This window comes from Nyctereutes procyonoides, unplaced genomic scaffold, assembly GCF_905146905.1.
Source record: "Nyctereutes procyonoides isolate TBG_1078 unplaced genomic scaffold, NYPRO_anot_genome, whole genome shotgun sequence".
NCBI lineage: Eukaryota > Metazoa > Chordata > Mammalia > Carnivora > Canidae > Nyctereutes > Nyctereutes procyonoides.
In genome coordinates, this window is record NW_026575023.1 from 1,002,820 (window position 1) to 1,018,761 (window position 15,942).

General features: G+C 34.3%; 1 protein-coding gene across 2 annotated transcripts in view; it reads right to left on the reverse strand.

Moving 5' to 3' along the window:
• The window catches only part of EPHA5 (EPH receptor A5), a 314,116-nt gene that overhangs the window by 56,779 nt on the left and 241,395 nt on the right, over nucleotides 1-15,942 (reverse strand). Inside the window, exon 8 of one of the 2 annotated variants that reach the window (XM_055342691.1) lies at nucleotides 1,034-1,099. The exons of the other annotated variant lie outside the window; for it this stretch is intronic. Coding sequence (XP_055198666.1) covers nucleotides 1,034-1,099 — 66 coding nt within the window. The remainder of the gene's footprint in view (nucleotides 1-1,033; nucleotides 1,100-15,942) is intronic. 2 annotated transcript variants of the gene reach the window in all.

Below are 15,942 nucleotides of genomic sequence, written 5' to 3' on the forward strand. Positions count from 1 at the left end.
CAGATCATTGGTAACCATTCCACCATGTCTCACATGTACACACGCATGCACACATATTCACAGCAGTTTTTTTAATCAACAAAAATAAATTTACTAGAATGCAAGTTTCAAATTAACGTGCCCCCAAGGAAACATACTTCTCTAAAATGTATTTCAGAATATCTTTTCCTGGCAAACATTGACTACAGGTAACATCTCAATACAATAATGCAGGGATTTAGACTCTTTAATCTGGGAAGAAATATCTCGATTATTTCAGTATTTAAAAGATAGCACACTATTGTATAGGAGTCCCTCTAAATCCGTGGATAGAGGTCTCTGATCTTTCCTCCTAGCCTATGGTTTTATAGGTATAACCCAGATATATATCTAGGATTTGCATTTGTAAGTAATTAAGACTATCCCATTTGGACACTGATACCAAAAATGTGCATATTTTTTACTTCACTGGTATCAAATTAAAAATATCACTTCTAAGATCTGAAATCATTCAAGCTTAAAAATATTAAACAAACCACTTAAAATTACATGTGGTTTATTCTCCAATGCCACATGTATCCACAATGATTATTAAAAAATAGAAGATCCCAGTTAAGTTACGGTCATTCCATGGTTCTGGGAGAGAGAAATGGTGATTTCACCTGAAACAGCATTTCACCAAGAAGTAGCATCCCACTTCCATACATGATACGATTTTAATCTTAATGGAACAACAAACACAGCAACATGTTAAATGTAAAACAGATGCTACAATCTTACAACTTCTGATTTAAATCAGGACCACAGTAAAAGCTTCAGAAGAGAAGTATGAATGCTTGACATAAGGATGATATGCTATATGTATATTTTATTTGAAATTATCTATTATCCAAGATTCCCCTTTGGGAATCAGTTTCAAGCTACTCTTCTTTGAGGCATAACTGGTGCACTAACTGTTAAAATGTACACAAATGGAGAAAAAAAAAGGAATGTTGACGATAATACATAGAGGTGGGACATTACATAGGAGTGAAAGTGGGAGGGGAACACTAACCATATTAGGCTTGGATGGGCAACAGCGCACAGGGAAGAAGCCCTTCCACAGCCACACTCGCAGCAACTGAAAAGCAAACAAGAGAGCCCAAGATAAGGAAGAGATCCCACTCCCTTATAGCATAAAGACACTATGAATTTAGACAGGTGTCTGTTTTGCTTTTCAAAAGCAAAAATCCCTAAATGTATCACAATTAAATTTATTCCACAATGCCTTTCAAATTAAAAAGCATTTTATGGATTTAAGAAATACAGAGCTATATTAGTTATTTTTATTTTACTTAAAATGCTTATTCAGTAGGAAATATAATGAGCCAATGCATTTGATTATGCAATTAATATAGACATACAAATAAAGATGTAAGTCCATTTAAAATACATCTTTCCTCAGAAATCCCTGCAAAATTTATACTCAGAAGACTTGCTAAATTGTCCCTTAAATACATGTTTGCATAGAGCCTACAGATTTAGGAGGGAGAATAATGTCCTGCTAATTTGACCCACTGATTTCATATGCTACTGGCATTCTTTATCACAACCTATTAAAATTGTTATGCTTACGTGACTTTTCCAGTCACCTATAGAAAACTATCAATGTTTATATATTCATCTTAAAAAATGCATCTCCAAATATATATTTGTAGAACTATTGCCATATTAAAAAAGCAAACTATATATAATACATGCATTTTTCTGGATATTGCAACATTTACGAATCTTTCAAATTTTCCACATATTCATAAAAAATCCAGAAAATATCAAGTAAATTGTTTAATAAAATGCACCTTATCCTTCGAAACCACATAAGCTGATCGCAAAATATTACATAGAAGTTATTTAGTGCTTCAATGCATTCACTTGCCAGTATATTTTATGAATAGCATTTCTAGTGATTTCAAGAGAACTGCAAAATGAGCTCAGCAATGATACATAAACCAGCGGGCCTAGGGTTTTGTGTAAAATCTATTTCGAACTGTAATTACTTGAAATGTATCTACTCTTTTATAACAAATAAGGAGAAGAAAATAAAATATAAACATACAACAAATTTGGAAATGCTAACAAAGTTAGAAAAGTATTTCCAAATCAAATTCCAAAAGGTCTCCCTTTCAAAAGAAAAGTAGAGAATGTTCCATATATATGTGTATATACATATTTTTTGAAAACCGACGATGTTTTAATTTTTAGGGCTACTGATTGTCGGAGAATTTGGCTGTCACTAAAATGGAATCCTAGTAAATAAAAATGGCCACTATGACATTTGTTTCCTTTTGACTATTTGTTATAATACATTTTTAAAAATATGCCTTAAAATTATTTCACTGTAGAGATAATGAAATTCAAAGTTAAAGTATATCAAAATGTTAAAACACTTAAAGAGTAGTTAGAACATCTGTGAAGTACTTTGGCAGGTATTAATATATTTCTTTATAATCATATTATTTCATTAATATCTTAAACACTTACTGATCTCTTATATAAATTAACTTTTCTGTTTTTGTTGTATCAGCACTCAGATGAGAGTTTGGCAAACTACAGCCCATGAACCAAATCTGTAATTAATTTTTGGAAATAGGGTATTGTGGGAACACACATACTCTTTACTTGTATGTGGCTTGTTTAGTGCTATTATGACACATTGGACTAGTTGTGGCAGAGAATGTAGGGCCCGCAAAACCGAAAAGATTGACTCTCTGCCCTTAAAGAATGTTTGCCTTCCTCATTTCTTAGACTATTAGTTTTCCAAGATGAGGATGATTCTTTGATCTTTTCTTTTTCTCCGCAGTTTAAACAAAATGAATAGCACCAGTAAGTAGTCAATTTTTTTACTGTAATTGGTATTAACTACAGCACAATAATCTCAATTTACTGTTAGTTATTAATGTGGCAGGTTTGCGTATATGTGTTAATTTCAAACAGCACAGTTCCAACTTAATAAATAATTAATAAATAGTAATTGATAACTAATGTATCTGATAACTTTTCAATGATAAAAAAAAGGATGATGTAATCTCCTAATAAAGTACAAACATACTTCTGGTTGAGGGTACAGAGTTTATAAGCTCATGTAGAGCTGTGTTTACGAAGGTGATAATGTCACTGTGGTTTGCCATTACCCAACAGGATTTAATACTTGGCCTGTGTTCTGAGACTCAAAAAACACACTAATGATTCAAAAAATAATATTGTTTCAGTCATCTTAATTTGAAAAATTATAATACGGTTTTTGTTGTACAAGTTAATGCAGACACACATACACACACACACACACACATACTATTCTCTGTAACAGCATATCCCCCAATTTTAGTGTTGAAGAACTGACATCACCTTACTTATCACTAGAATTGTAATTTAAAGTTTTAATAAACTTTAATGAAAATATGAAATGTAAAATCAAATGCTTGCACTTCTATATTTTTCTGAGTCATTGTTTTAGATTTTGCACTGAAGGTGTCTGACTTGTTTTAAGATAAAACAAATAAATTACCTTGGGTAAATTAGTTAACCTCTTTGTGTTTCAGCTGACAGCTATAAAACAAGAATAATAACAGATCCTATCTCAACAGTTTTGTGAAAAATGAAGTGAGAGAATATATATATTCACTTAGATCAGGATCTGGCATATCATATATTTTGTGAGAAAAGCAGTAGCTATTTACTCCCAGTAATATCATAATCAAAATGATAGACTAGATTCTTATTATCTCAGAGGAATTATTTTTTTCATGATCCATATATTATCATACTAAGTATTTCCATTTATAATATAACTAAATAGCTGATTATATTGAGACTGACTCATATAAATACAGAATGGTCAATGCAGTTAAAAAAATCAATTCCATAAAATATATTTTCTAAGGATTTGATGATCACAGCATTCTATGCATTATTATGTTATTAATAAGATTAAAGCTGAAGTTCCTTTTCTATGAATATCTGAAGTGTAAGAATAACCTCCTAAGTAAATCTTTTAAAATAAACCGTGAGGATGCTGTCACAGTAACACCTCAGCACAGAAGGCATACATGCTCTTTCCTTAATCAATAAATACTTGAAGTACAAGTTGAACATGCTTACAAGCCTCAGAGATAATTCAGAAATAGAAACCAAAGTGTGCTAGAAATAGCATCCAATCTAATTTCTATGAGCTATGGCTCCACACAGGGCACATCTGCATTCTCCTTTTTTTGTGGCACCTGGAAAGCTGTAAGGAACTGCATGCAGTCAAAACAAGATCATTATTATCCAAGTTGAAAATAGTTTAGCTTTTCCAGTCTTATAATTAAAAAAAAAAACTGTTGGCCTTTGTTTTAACAAGATATTTCGATTTGTCCTTCGGAAGATTAAAATATGAATAACAGAAGCTTTCCAGACCCAAGGAAGATTCAAATAAAATTACTTTAGCCTGGACTTACACAGAGTTGATCAATATATGAATGAAGTGTGTCAGTGTAAGTAAGATAACCTCCCTCCTACCAAAGCAAGGTGATTATAACCCTAGGGAAGAAATTCTCAAAGATACTAGATCAGAGAACCAAGACTACAGGCTATGGATAAATGATTTAAATTCTTAAACTAGAGATAAAAAATCTCACCTTACACAATCCATTTTCAATTTATATTTTCTTTTAAATTTCATAAATTCTTTTTTCAATTCTCTTCATCTACTATTTAACTTATAATTCTATCAAAACATCATATAACATAAAAAAATATCAAACACCACCACACCCCCCCCACAACAACCCCACACCTCCCCCCTCCCCCACCTATGTGTGTGACATACCATCTTCCCCCTCTGTACTCCTTCCCCAAACAACCCCCTTACCAAACCAACTTAACCCAACAAAATAAATCAATTAACCCCCCCAACAACCCCCATTCCTCCCCCCCTTTCAACAAAACACAAAACCCACCCCTCCCCCCCCCCCCAATAATACACAGCTTAAATTTCCCCCCACTACATAACACATATATACCTCCCCTAACCTTGTGTAAACCCAACCCTCCCCACACCCTATCCACCCCTAAACCAAATCCCAATACCCTTTTTTTCCCTAACCTCATATTTTAACAAACTACCCCACTTCTCTAAATTCATACACAACACATTCAACCTTCCACCCCCCCCCCACATTACCCTATCCATTCCCCCATATCCCTCCACTCCCTACCCACACACACCAACCACCCCCCCCCCCCCCCATCAACCCCCCCCCCCCCCCCCCCCATCCCCCACACTCAAAACTAATATAATACCAAAATCAATACCTTCACCATAATATCAGATATAAACACCATCCCACCACACCGCACCCCCCCTCTCTACCCACCCACCACACCACCCACACCCCCACACCCCACACTCACCCACCCAAATCTCCCCCCACTCACCTCCCACACATATTTAAACCCCCCACCCCATCCTTCTCCAACCCCACCCACCACCCCACCAAACCTCACCCCACCCCCCAACCCTCACCCCACACTCCATAAAATATTCCAATCATACAACCCCCACACACCACACCAACCCCCCCAAAACCAAACCACCCCCACCCCCCCCCCCACACAAAACCAACATAACCTCCCCCACACAACAACCTCCCCTAAAACATCCATAACAATAATTCCATAAAAATCAACAAAGATATATACGAGCAACCAAAATAAACAAACCCCAACAATTCACAAACCCCATCTCCTCACTCTACCACACCCCTATACACAACCCACCCAAATTTGAATAATTTCAGTTATGAAGGTTTATTGTGGTGTGTGTGTACATGTGTGATTTACACGTTCTTTCATGGGTTAGGATTGTAATAATATCAATATGTAACATATATTTATAACAGAAGAAGCTGAGGACATTGTTCACTGATAATTGACATTGACAGTGTTGATCATTTTATAGATTTTTAAAAATCTTATAATGCAGTATCTTTTGCAACTGTGTCTTAATTCCCTCTTCTAAGATTTTGTACTGATAACCTGATGAAGCTAGGCTAAAATTTTGCAGAAATTTTTTGCAAATACTGAGCAAGGGATAAAAAGCATTATTATAATGTATATGACTCCCAAACTCTACTCTTCATTCCCCATGCTTCTGGCACAAAGGCATAAAATTATTCCACCATAAAGAGAAGATAATGCAAAATGGTTATAAAGTACTTTTTATTTTTATTTTATTAAATTGTGTTTTTGAGTAACTGAGGGAAATACCACATCTATAAATCAGGGATTTATATGTGCAACTCAATCACTATTTCCAAGTTATAGTCTAGACACATTGGAATAGGATATCATTATACGCAGTAATTTTTCCAAACTTCCTTTCTAGTTCTCTGTTTCATTCTCACTATACAGCTTTTTATCCCTCACCAACAATTATAGGTGCCTTCCTTTTACCTCCTAACATGCTTTACTAACAATTGTCATACCTAAGCAAAAATCACTGATAGATGGGTTTTGAAACATCAGTGGATCTTTGAGTCTTATCAAGTTCCAAGCCTGTCATTCTCATATCTTGCTGTGAAATAATGAGAAATATATATTTATAGTATCTACTTCCCAGTTCCCAAAACAGAATTCCTAAAACCTTATAGATATGGGTTCCAGGAGGATCTTTTGTTCCAATATTTATTCTTTGACTCCAGTTCCTGGCAAAACTCTTGACTCAATCACATCACAAGGAGCATATCTTGTTCTAATATTTGGTCTTTTATTCTGGTTCTTGACACAAAGCTTCTAAATCTCTTGGAATTCCCTGGGTGTTAGGAATGTCTTTTGTGGGACACCTGGGTGGATCAGTGTTTGAGCATCTGCCTTTTGCTCAGGGTGTGATCTTGCAGTCCTGGGATTGAATGCCACATCGGGATCTCTGCAGGGAGCTGCTTTTCCCTCTGTCTGTGTCTCTGCCTCTCTCTCTCTCTCTCTCTCTCTCTCACATGAATAAATAAAATCTGAAAAAAAGAGGAATGTCTTTTGTACTAATAAGGTGATTCTCGGTCTCCTGGATGGAGGCTGATCAGCAGAAACATCTAGGTCATGAGTAGAAGTATAGAATTTTCAATCATACCCCTCATTCTCCAGAGAGAAGAGAAGGGCTAGAAATGGAGTTAATGATCAATCATGTCTACACGATGAAGCCTCTATAAAAATCCAAGAGTCCAGAGTTCAGAGAGCTTCCAGTTTAGTGAACACATCCACACACCAGGAGGGTGATGCACCTCAACTCCATGAGTTTCATTCAGGATCTTGCAATTAGACGCTTTCAGGCCTTGCCCTATGTATCTCTTCAACTGGCTATTCATCTGTACCCTTTATCTATCATTTATTATATAATAAACTAGTAAATGTAAATAAACGTTTCCAGAGTTTTGTGACCTGTTCTAGCAAATGATCGAACTCAAGGAAACAGGTGATGAGAACCCCTGAGTGTAGAACAGAAGCTGTGTGCACCCAGGGACAGACTACTTGTGATTGCTGTCTGAAATAGAGGGCAGCCCTCTGGGATTGAGCCCTTACCCTGTGGTGCCAACTACAGGTCCTGTCAATTGAATTGAATTGCAGTCCACCCAGCTGATGTCATCGAGAATTGCTTGGCATGGAAAAACAAACAAAACCCACATACCTGGTATCAGAAGCATTGTGAGTATGGTAGTAGTGTGAGAGTATAGGACAAACACAAAAGGAGTATCTTTCCAACACATTTGCTTTTTTCTTGTATTTCCTCTTTCAAGCCAGAAATGTCCTATTAGTATATTCATCTTAGGGCTAAGAGTTCTGAGACTCAAAGAATAAGCACCCAAGATCTTTTCCCAAGATCGCACCTGAATCCAAGCTGTGGAGGTCAGATGGGGGCACCAGTTACTGCATTATACTGCACTGGAAGCCCAATTCCTTTCACATCTTCCAGGTCCTTTCCCTCCAACCACTCCCACAGCCAGATCCCTCTCTTCTCTGTTGAAAACTTCACATGTTGTCATGGAGAGCTCTGCAACAGACCTTTCATTCTACCTCTATCAATAGCTTGCTATTATGTTAAAAAGTGGATAAATTAACTCACAATTACATACAGCACCTAAAATGCCTGTATATGGGTCTAGCCTTTACTGTAGCAAAAAATATCAAATTTTGTTTGGAAGTATTAAAGGATAGATGTCATAAAATTACTTAATGACCCAAACTCTACTATTAGTCAAATGCATGTATAAAATAGAGTTCAAATCATATAAGTGACTGACCTAAATAAATTATACACATTTCAAGGATTTCTAAAATAAAAGCAAAACCCAAAACTCTACAGATCTAAGTGTGCCAGGTGCAGCCATCCCTTTTCCTGAAGGATGAAGTCACAAAAGCAAGCAAACAAAAAAACTAACTGGCTTTAACTTTGGAATCAGGAACTCTCCTTATTTCTTACCCTGGAAACAACTATTAGGACCCAGGGATATCGCACACTACATGAAAGTAGAAAGAAAGCTTCAGAGGATTTATCTTTAGACAACATTTCAATTGATCTATTTCCCAAGCTATACCTTAATGAAGATTTGCTGTATTTCTTTTAATCATTCTAATGGGCCCAAGATCATTATAAAACAAGTTCTTCTTCCATGAATGCCACAGTTAAAGGCATTGATGCAGCTAGCAAATGTTATTGAACATGTTAGATTCATTCAGTCTGCTTATTCCAGTATATATTTAGGCACTCAAAGTGAATTTCACCAAATATTAACCGCCTTTTGTACACTTTTTGCTGCAGTAATAGACACAATCATTCTCCTTATTAGCAAACATTTACTAACAATCTATGTGCTGTGCTTTCAGAATAAGGAATTATATAAAAACAACTTTCTATTCACAGTATGCAATAATTCTAAACCTACCTAGGGATTAAAGCAACAGATAATATTTAAACCAACAAATACCCAAAAAGAATCCACAGGGCTCAACCTAGAACAATTAAATCAAAATAGCTTAGTTGTGGGACCCCAGGTATCATTATTTTTCAAAAGCTTGGATTCTGAATTTCCTCCCATTTGACAACCACTGATCCAATAGGTACTCAATGAATACTTGTTGCATTGGATGATGTGCCTTATAACATTCTTAGGGCAATTTGCTTTATGAATACAAAGGGAGAGGTTCATAATTAGCATATTAATTGTCTGCATGTTAATAAAAACTTCCGAAGTGCCTAGAGGTGCTTAAAAACAATTTGTTCTCTGGTAAGTACCTTAAATAATTCTGCAATTTGTTTACAGTGTTAATTTATATTATCTACAAATGAAGACTGTTTTTTTAAGTAACTGTGAGTTTCATCCTGCTCTCTCTTTTTAAACCATAAGTTTTGTTTTATTTTGTTTTTCTAACATCTATCTTTACAGATTTCTTTTAATGGCAAGTTTAATGTTTAACAATAGACTCTTTTGAACTTCTATATTTCAATAATAGCTTCCTGGATTTACTAGAAGTCATAATATCTCAACCAAAATAACCAAACTATAAAATTATCTGTATTCAGCATCTCTATTTTGCCCTTGTAATTATTAGACCAAAGACTTACATAAAGTTATATGAAAACAAAGCTCAGTTTTGCCACAAATATCTCTACTTTCAAGAAGTAGATATTTTGAGATAAAAGATTTTCTTTAAACAGTCACTAAGCTGGAGTAAATCAGAACCACATACACATTTGTTTATATAATTTTACATATTATATATATTACTTATATATAAACATATATAATGTTTGTAAATAAGAAAGCTCATGACAAAAATAGTAGAAAGGAATAGGGATTAGGCTGTGGAAGGTCACAGGTAGAGGCTGTAGAAGGCCTTGCAGAGGTCTAGAGAGTCACAATGCACCAGGCATGCCATGTGCATTCATCCTATATGCCTTCCTTATCACACACTAAATGAAGTGATACAATTTCTCTTCATTCAATGAACTGATACAATTTCTCTTCACTAACTTAAACATTTCTGTAACAATATTTCTGTATTCATTAAAGTGAAGATAATCATATTCTCTATTCTATTCTTGTACCAATGGTTAAAAATACAGTACTAATTATGTTATTTTGAAATGACATGTCTCACTATTAGAATGTCCATGCTATGAAAGTAAGAAGCATTCAATCCCATTAAAAAAGCAAACCCTACAGGTCACCAAGTTTAGAAAAATCTATTTTAGTGAGTCATAACAAAAAGAGGTTACACAATACACCTAGTACTTTTGCAAAAAGTGGTTCCAGTGTGATATTTTGAACAGAAAAATCATAGTTTCACCTTTTCATACATTGCTTAAATGTTTTTTATATTATTCAAATTTAAAGAACTAAATGTCACTACTATATTATTATACACATATATACACATTTATATATGTCATATGCATTTATATATACATGAAAATGCATATAAATATAATATATACATAAATATGTGTAAGCTATAATTTAGATATGGTCAATAAAATACTGATGCCTTTTTACTATATCTAGTCTACATACTCTTATCAAGTATCTATATTTTGAAGCCAATGTCCATCTTGTCAGGTCAGAAGGAAAAATGTACATTAGAGGTCATATCACCCCTAGGGATGGCTCAACTGGCCAAAGAACATGTAGGCTGAAGCTCAATGGATAAGAATGATTGCTTATTATTCAAAAGAAGCTGTAGGACAAGTAGTTAATCAGCACCACCTTAAAGATATATATATATATTCCTATTATTTTTTTGGTCCAGAAATGGCCATTTTAATGAAGAAAAACATGATAATTTACAAATAAATCACTTTTTGGGCCAGAGCCAGGAGGGTTGAGGGCAGAAAGGAGGTGGAGGCCGTTGGGAGTCTGGGGCCATGAGCTCAGCACCTTCACAACGAATTCTACCCAGGCTCTCATAGGCTGGGCAAGCCCCAGAGGACCCTGGCCCCTGCCCCTTGACTCCCACTACTCATCTCTTAGTGGGAAGTTCTTGGGTTAACTTCAGGACAGAAGGTGGAGAAGGAAGGAATATTTATATATTCTTCATGTTAGAAATTATATATATATATATATATATAATTTTATTTATATATAAAATTAGACTTCAAGTCTTTTGATATGGAACAAACCTCCAGGAACCAGAGGAAATGGTACCAGAACACCTACTAGCATGACCTCCTAGGCCTCCAGTCAATGGTGTCCACATTTTCAGAAGACTGCTGCACCAAACTTTGCCCCTAAAATCCTCACTTGCAAGCCATCAGGGAGTTCAGAACTTTTAAGCAGTAGCTCCCTACTCTCTCAGATATTACCACACCAATAAATTTGTGTCTATCTTTCTTCACTTCAAAAGCTTAGTGTAAGTTTTTATTGGCTTGCTATGCATCTGGTGGCTAAACTCTCCCTTCAGTTCAGTTATAATCTTCTAAAAGCTCAACTTCTTCCTCAAATAGCAAATAAGAAATAGATATTGTGGGCATTATATAGGTAGAACACACTATAAACTGGTATTTGACCTCAAAAACTGGCAAACAGGTAGGTAATAGGAAAAGTTTTCTATTAAAACCACTAAAAATGCATTTTTTTCACCTCTATCTCAACCTCATTCCCTGTTTTTTCTTTCTTATCTCTCACTTTTCTGACATTGTAAAGATATATTATTTCTTAAGTTATATGATAAGACAAAATTCATCTTAAACAATTTTTATCCTTTAACTTCAAAATTATATGGTTTATTTCATAAATGAATAAAATCAAATTGATACTGATTTAAAATAGTTTCATTTAAGCTCCGTAGTAATTGACCCGAGTGGTCAGTTGGTCAGGACTTTATCAATATATACCAACTTCCCTAATTTTTATCCACTCTTCCAACTTAGGACCAACTAGAAGTAATCAATCAATCACTACTCTACTACACTACTCTAATCAATCCCACAGGATGTTCTACTTCTAGTTAGACCACTTCCATCTACCACATGACAATAACTTCCAATCATGGCAAAACTAAAGCCTTTCCTTCGTTTCATTACAAAGCATTTACACTCCTCTGCCTGTCTTTGGGTTTCTGCCAGATGCAAGTGATAGTGGTTGATTCCCTTGCTATAGCAATCTCTTAATAAATAGTCTTTGCTTGTTCTCATTTGGGTGTTTTTTGTTTATTTCCACAGAAGAAATAATCTTTACTAGTTCAATAAAGGAAAATTACATAGATTTATCTTTGCAATCAACTGGCATCTTAGTTCTGTTCTGGCAATAGTGTTGATATACAAATAATATACAAATAATAGTGTTGATATACAAAATACTGAATCATGTGTTGCTTTCTTCTGTGTGATGATGCCATCACTGAGCAAACATCAATTACCTCCATTTGTAGAAGCCTAAAGTAACCACTGAGCTTTTCTATCCCAGTCATTTCACTGCTGAAACAGGTCTATCTCTAAAGCTTATTTGAGGGGAGTGTGTGACTCTCATGACTAACCTGTCTGTGCTTAACTACTTGCAGTTTTATTTTGAGAGAAGTAGAGAGGAAAAAGTAAGGACAGATTGTGAAAAAAGTGATGTTAATTTTGCCAGCTTAAAAAAAACTGTTTTAAGCACAGCTCTGATAGTAACATTTGTTTTAAACAGCCATTTGTCTTAATGAAAAAATAATATCATTTAAAAACAAGTGGGTCAAAAAGAGGAAACTAATCAATGAATAAGCATATGTAAGTTCTGATTGATTTAGCTCCCTCCATTATAGCTATTGAATATTGTTTCAGAGTTGAATCACTGTATCAGCATTAAACTTATAAGGTAGAGATAAAGGTAAAATTAACAATTGCACCCCATGCAAAACAAATATTACTAAAAAGTAAACAAAACTTAACACATAATAATATATCTTTACTATATGAAGAACTAAGATCCCATTAATTTAAATAGGTAAAGAGCATGTATATGTAATTTATGAAACTGGTAATAAAGCAGCTGATGGGGGATCCCTAGGTGGCTCAGTGGTTTGGCGCCTGCCTTTGGCCCAGGGTGCAATCCTGGGGTCCCGGGATTGACTCCTGCATCGGGCTCCCAGCATGGAGCCTGCTTCTCCCTCTGCCTGTGTCTCTACCTCTCTCTCTCTCTATGTCTATCATGAATAAATAAATAAAATCTTAAAAAAATAAAAAATAATAAAGTAGCCGATGCCTACAGTTATTGTATATATATTAATAAACATATTAAATTTCAAAAATAAATGCAATTAAACATACAGAACTATTTTTTTCCTGTTAAATTAGCAGACTGGCTAGTTTGTGAACCACCAGGAAATGTCACACACTGATGGAAGGAATGGTAATTTGTACAATGATTCAGGAGGGCCATTTGTCACTATGTATCAACAATCTTAAAAATATTCATATTCTTATGAATCAATCCTTATTTTGAATTATACAAATACATTCTATGGACATCAAAGACAGATATAGTAACTCCTCTCCTCATAACAATAAAAACAGAAAATAAACAAATAATATAAAAAGAAAAGCATATGGAAAAAGTTAGATATTAGAATATCAAAGATCTACTAAAATTTACCTTTAAAATGCTTTTAATCACAGAAGGAAACTGTATATTTTTATATTGCCAAAGAAAATAGCAAATAAAACTATAAGTTATGAATTAAACCTTATATATAAAAAGATCTTAATACGTGTGCAAAACATGAATATTGATTGCTTCTGGTGGATAAATATTATTTTCTTTCTGTATTTTGTCTTCCATATTCTCTATACTTTTTAATCAGAAAATTAAGAAATGCAAATATAAATAAAATATCAGCTAGTAAGATATTAGGACAATCATCTTAACTGTGCCCACTATGTAAAGTGCAGTGCAAAATGTAGACTGAAATTTATAGAAAAGGCTGACAGCAAGAGACCTTGGGAATGTCAAAATAATGATATCTAAGGATGCTCATCTAAGGAAATGGACATTGATCTAAAGTTGAAGATATGTTGGAACATAGCTAAAGCAATCCAGGAATTTGCATATTTGATGTCTAAGGAATTATAATGGGTGGGCAGATGGAAGCAGGATTGATAGTGATTTCCACTTCAGGATATATGATGTACTGATAGACTTCCAAACTGAGTTACTTAGGAGTCCTCTAAGAGCGAGGGTTTTCAAAGGATTGGAGACATAGCAGCAGGATTCAATCACCCTGGTGTTGGGAAATGATGGGAAACAAAGGGTCAAACTACACAGGTTGCAACCAGAGAGATGAGATGTACGTAGGATTTTACATCTCAATATCTGGGATCAACATTTAGAAGCCTCAGAGCTTGGGCAGAAAAACACTGGATGGTAAAATAGACATTCAAAATATCAGAGAGGAAGACGGTTGGGGATGATAAAATAGATGAAGGGGATTAAGAGGTACAAAGATCCAGTTATAAAATAAATATCATGAGGATGAAATGCACAGCATAGGGAATGTAGTCAAAAATATTGTATGGTGAACATGAACATTGTGAACACTTCATAATATATATAGTTGTTGGTTTACTATATTGTGTACTTGACACTAGTATAATAGTGTGTGGCAGGCACATCAATGACACTTCGATTAAAAATAAATAAATATTAAATAAAAAGGAATGCTACATTGGTTAATATCCAGCAGCCAAAGGTTTAAATTAATTTTCAAATGATGAAAAAAATACAAGCATTTGGCGTCAAAAGATCTATAATGACTATATTATAAAACTACAAAGAAAAAGTATTTTCCCATTGGAGCTAGAGAGTGATGGTACAAATAGCACAGGTTTGAAATGATCAACTATAGATTTTTAGGGTTCCAGGAAAGCCTGGGTTTAAGCTGTCCCATGATATTACAAATGCCTAGAGAAGAGATAAATCTAGAAGACCACTATATGTACATTTGAAACAGCTGGAATAGGACTAGATCAGAGAGTCAGATAGTGACATCAAAATAAATCAAGAGGTCCTTATGTACTAGAAAACATGTAAGTCATACAAATGTAGAATTCTGATTTATCATATATTTGTCTTATCAAAATTTATATATTAACAATGGTCAATATCACTTACGTACATACTGAATTCATGCTGATTTGAGGATAATTTATTGGATTTTTCATCATCTTTGGCATGATGAGACAGAAATTAGTCATTTGCATGGCTAAATTTCATCTTAAAAGTTTTCTGAGGAAGACTGGACCTATAGATTGACATTCTGGCAATTACACTGTAAAAAATTTAAGAAAATCAGAATAATTTTACATATTTAATATGTACACTGCTTAAATATTTTGCTGAACTTGGTATTCTTAGAAAAGTAGTATGTGTTACTGGCATATGAAGATCTCACAAACAACTTTAGCAGTGAGGATTTGTGGTAAGGATTCTAGATAGCTAAGAAAAAAATAATATTAATGTATAAAATTTTTCACTTAATTTTATATTCCTACATATTTTTAAAGATGTTTGCTCAAATATTTGCTCTATGATTGGCTGTATGATTACCTTTACATTCTTACCTGTACTATTTCTCCGTATTTTGTACCAGGTATCTCTTTGTATTAAATAGTCAAAATATTAAACAATTAAAATACTAAAGCAAAGTTACATGACTTCAGTTGAAACTCAGCATAGATTTTTTTTTAATGTTGGCACACTGTATATATTATCTATGGACAGAATTGGTTTAAACAATGCCTATCAAATTTGCTTCAAGAAAATAAATGAAATAGGCATAGAAATGTCAAAGCAGAAGTAGGATTTCCAGATGTCAGAAGCACGGAGAGCTCTGGGAGGGGGAGAAGAGGTGTTTGTGAGATACATGAGAATATTTGAATCCTATGGAATGTTCAGTCTGGAGGGACCCTGAAAAGGAATTATATTG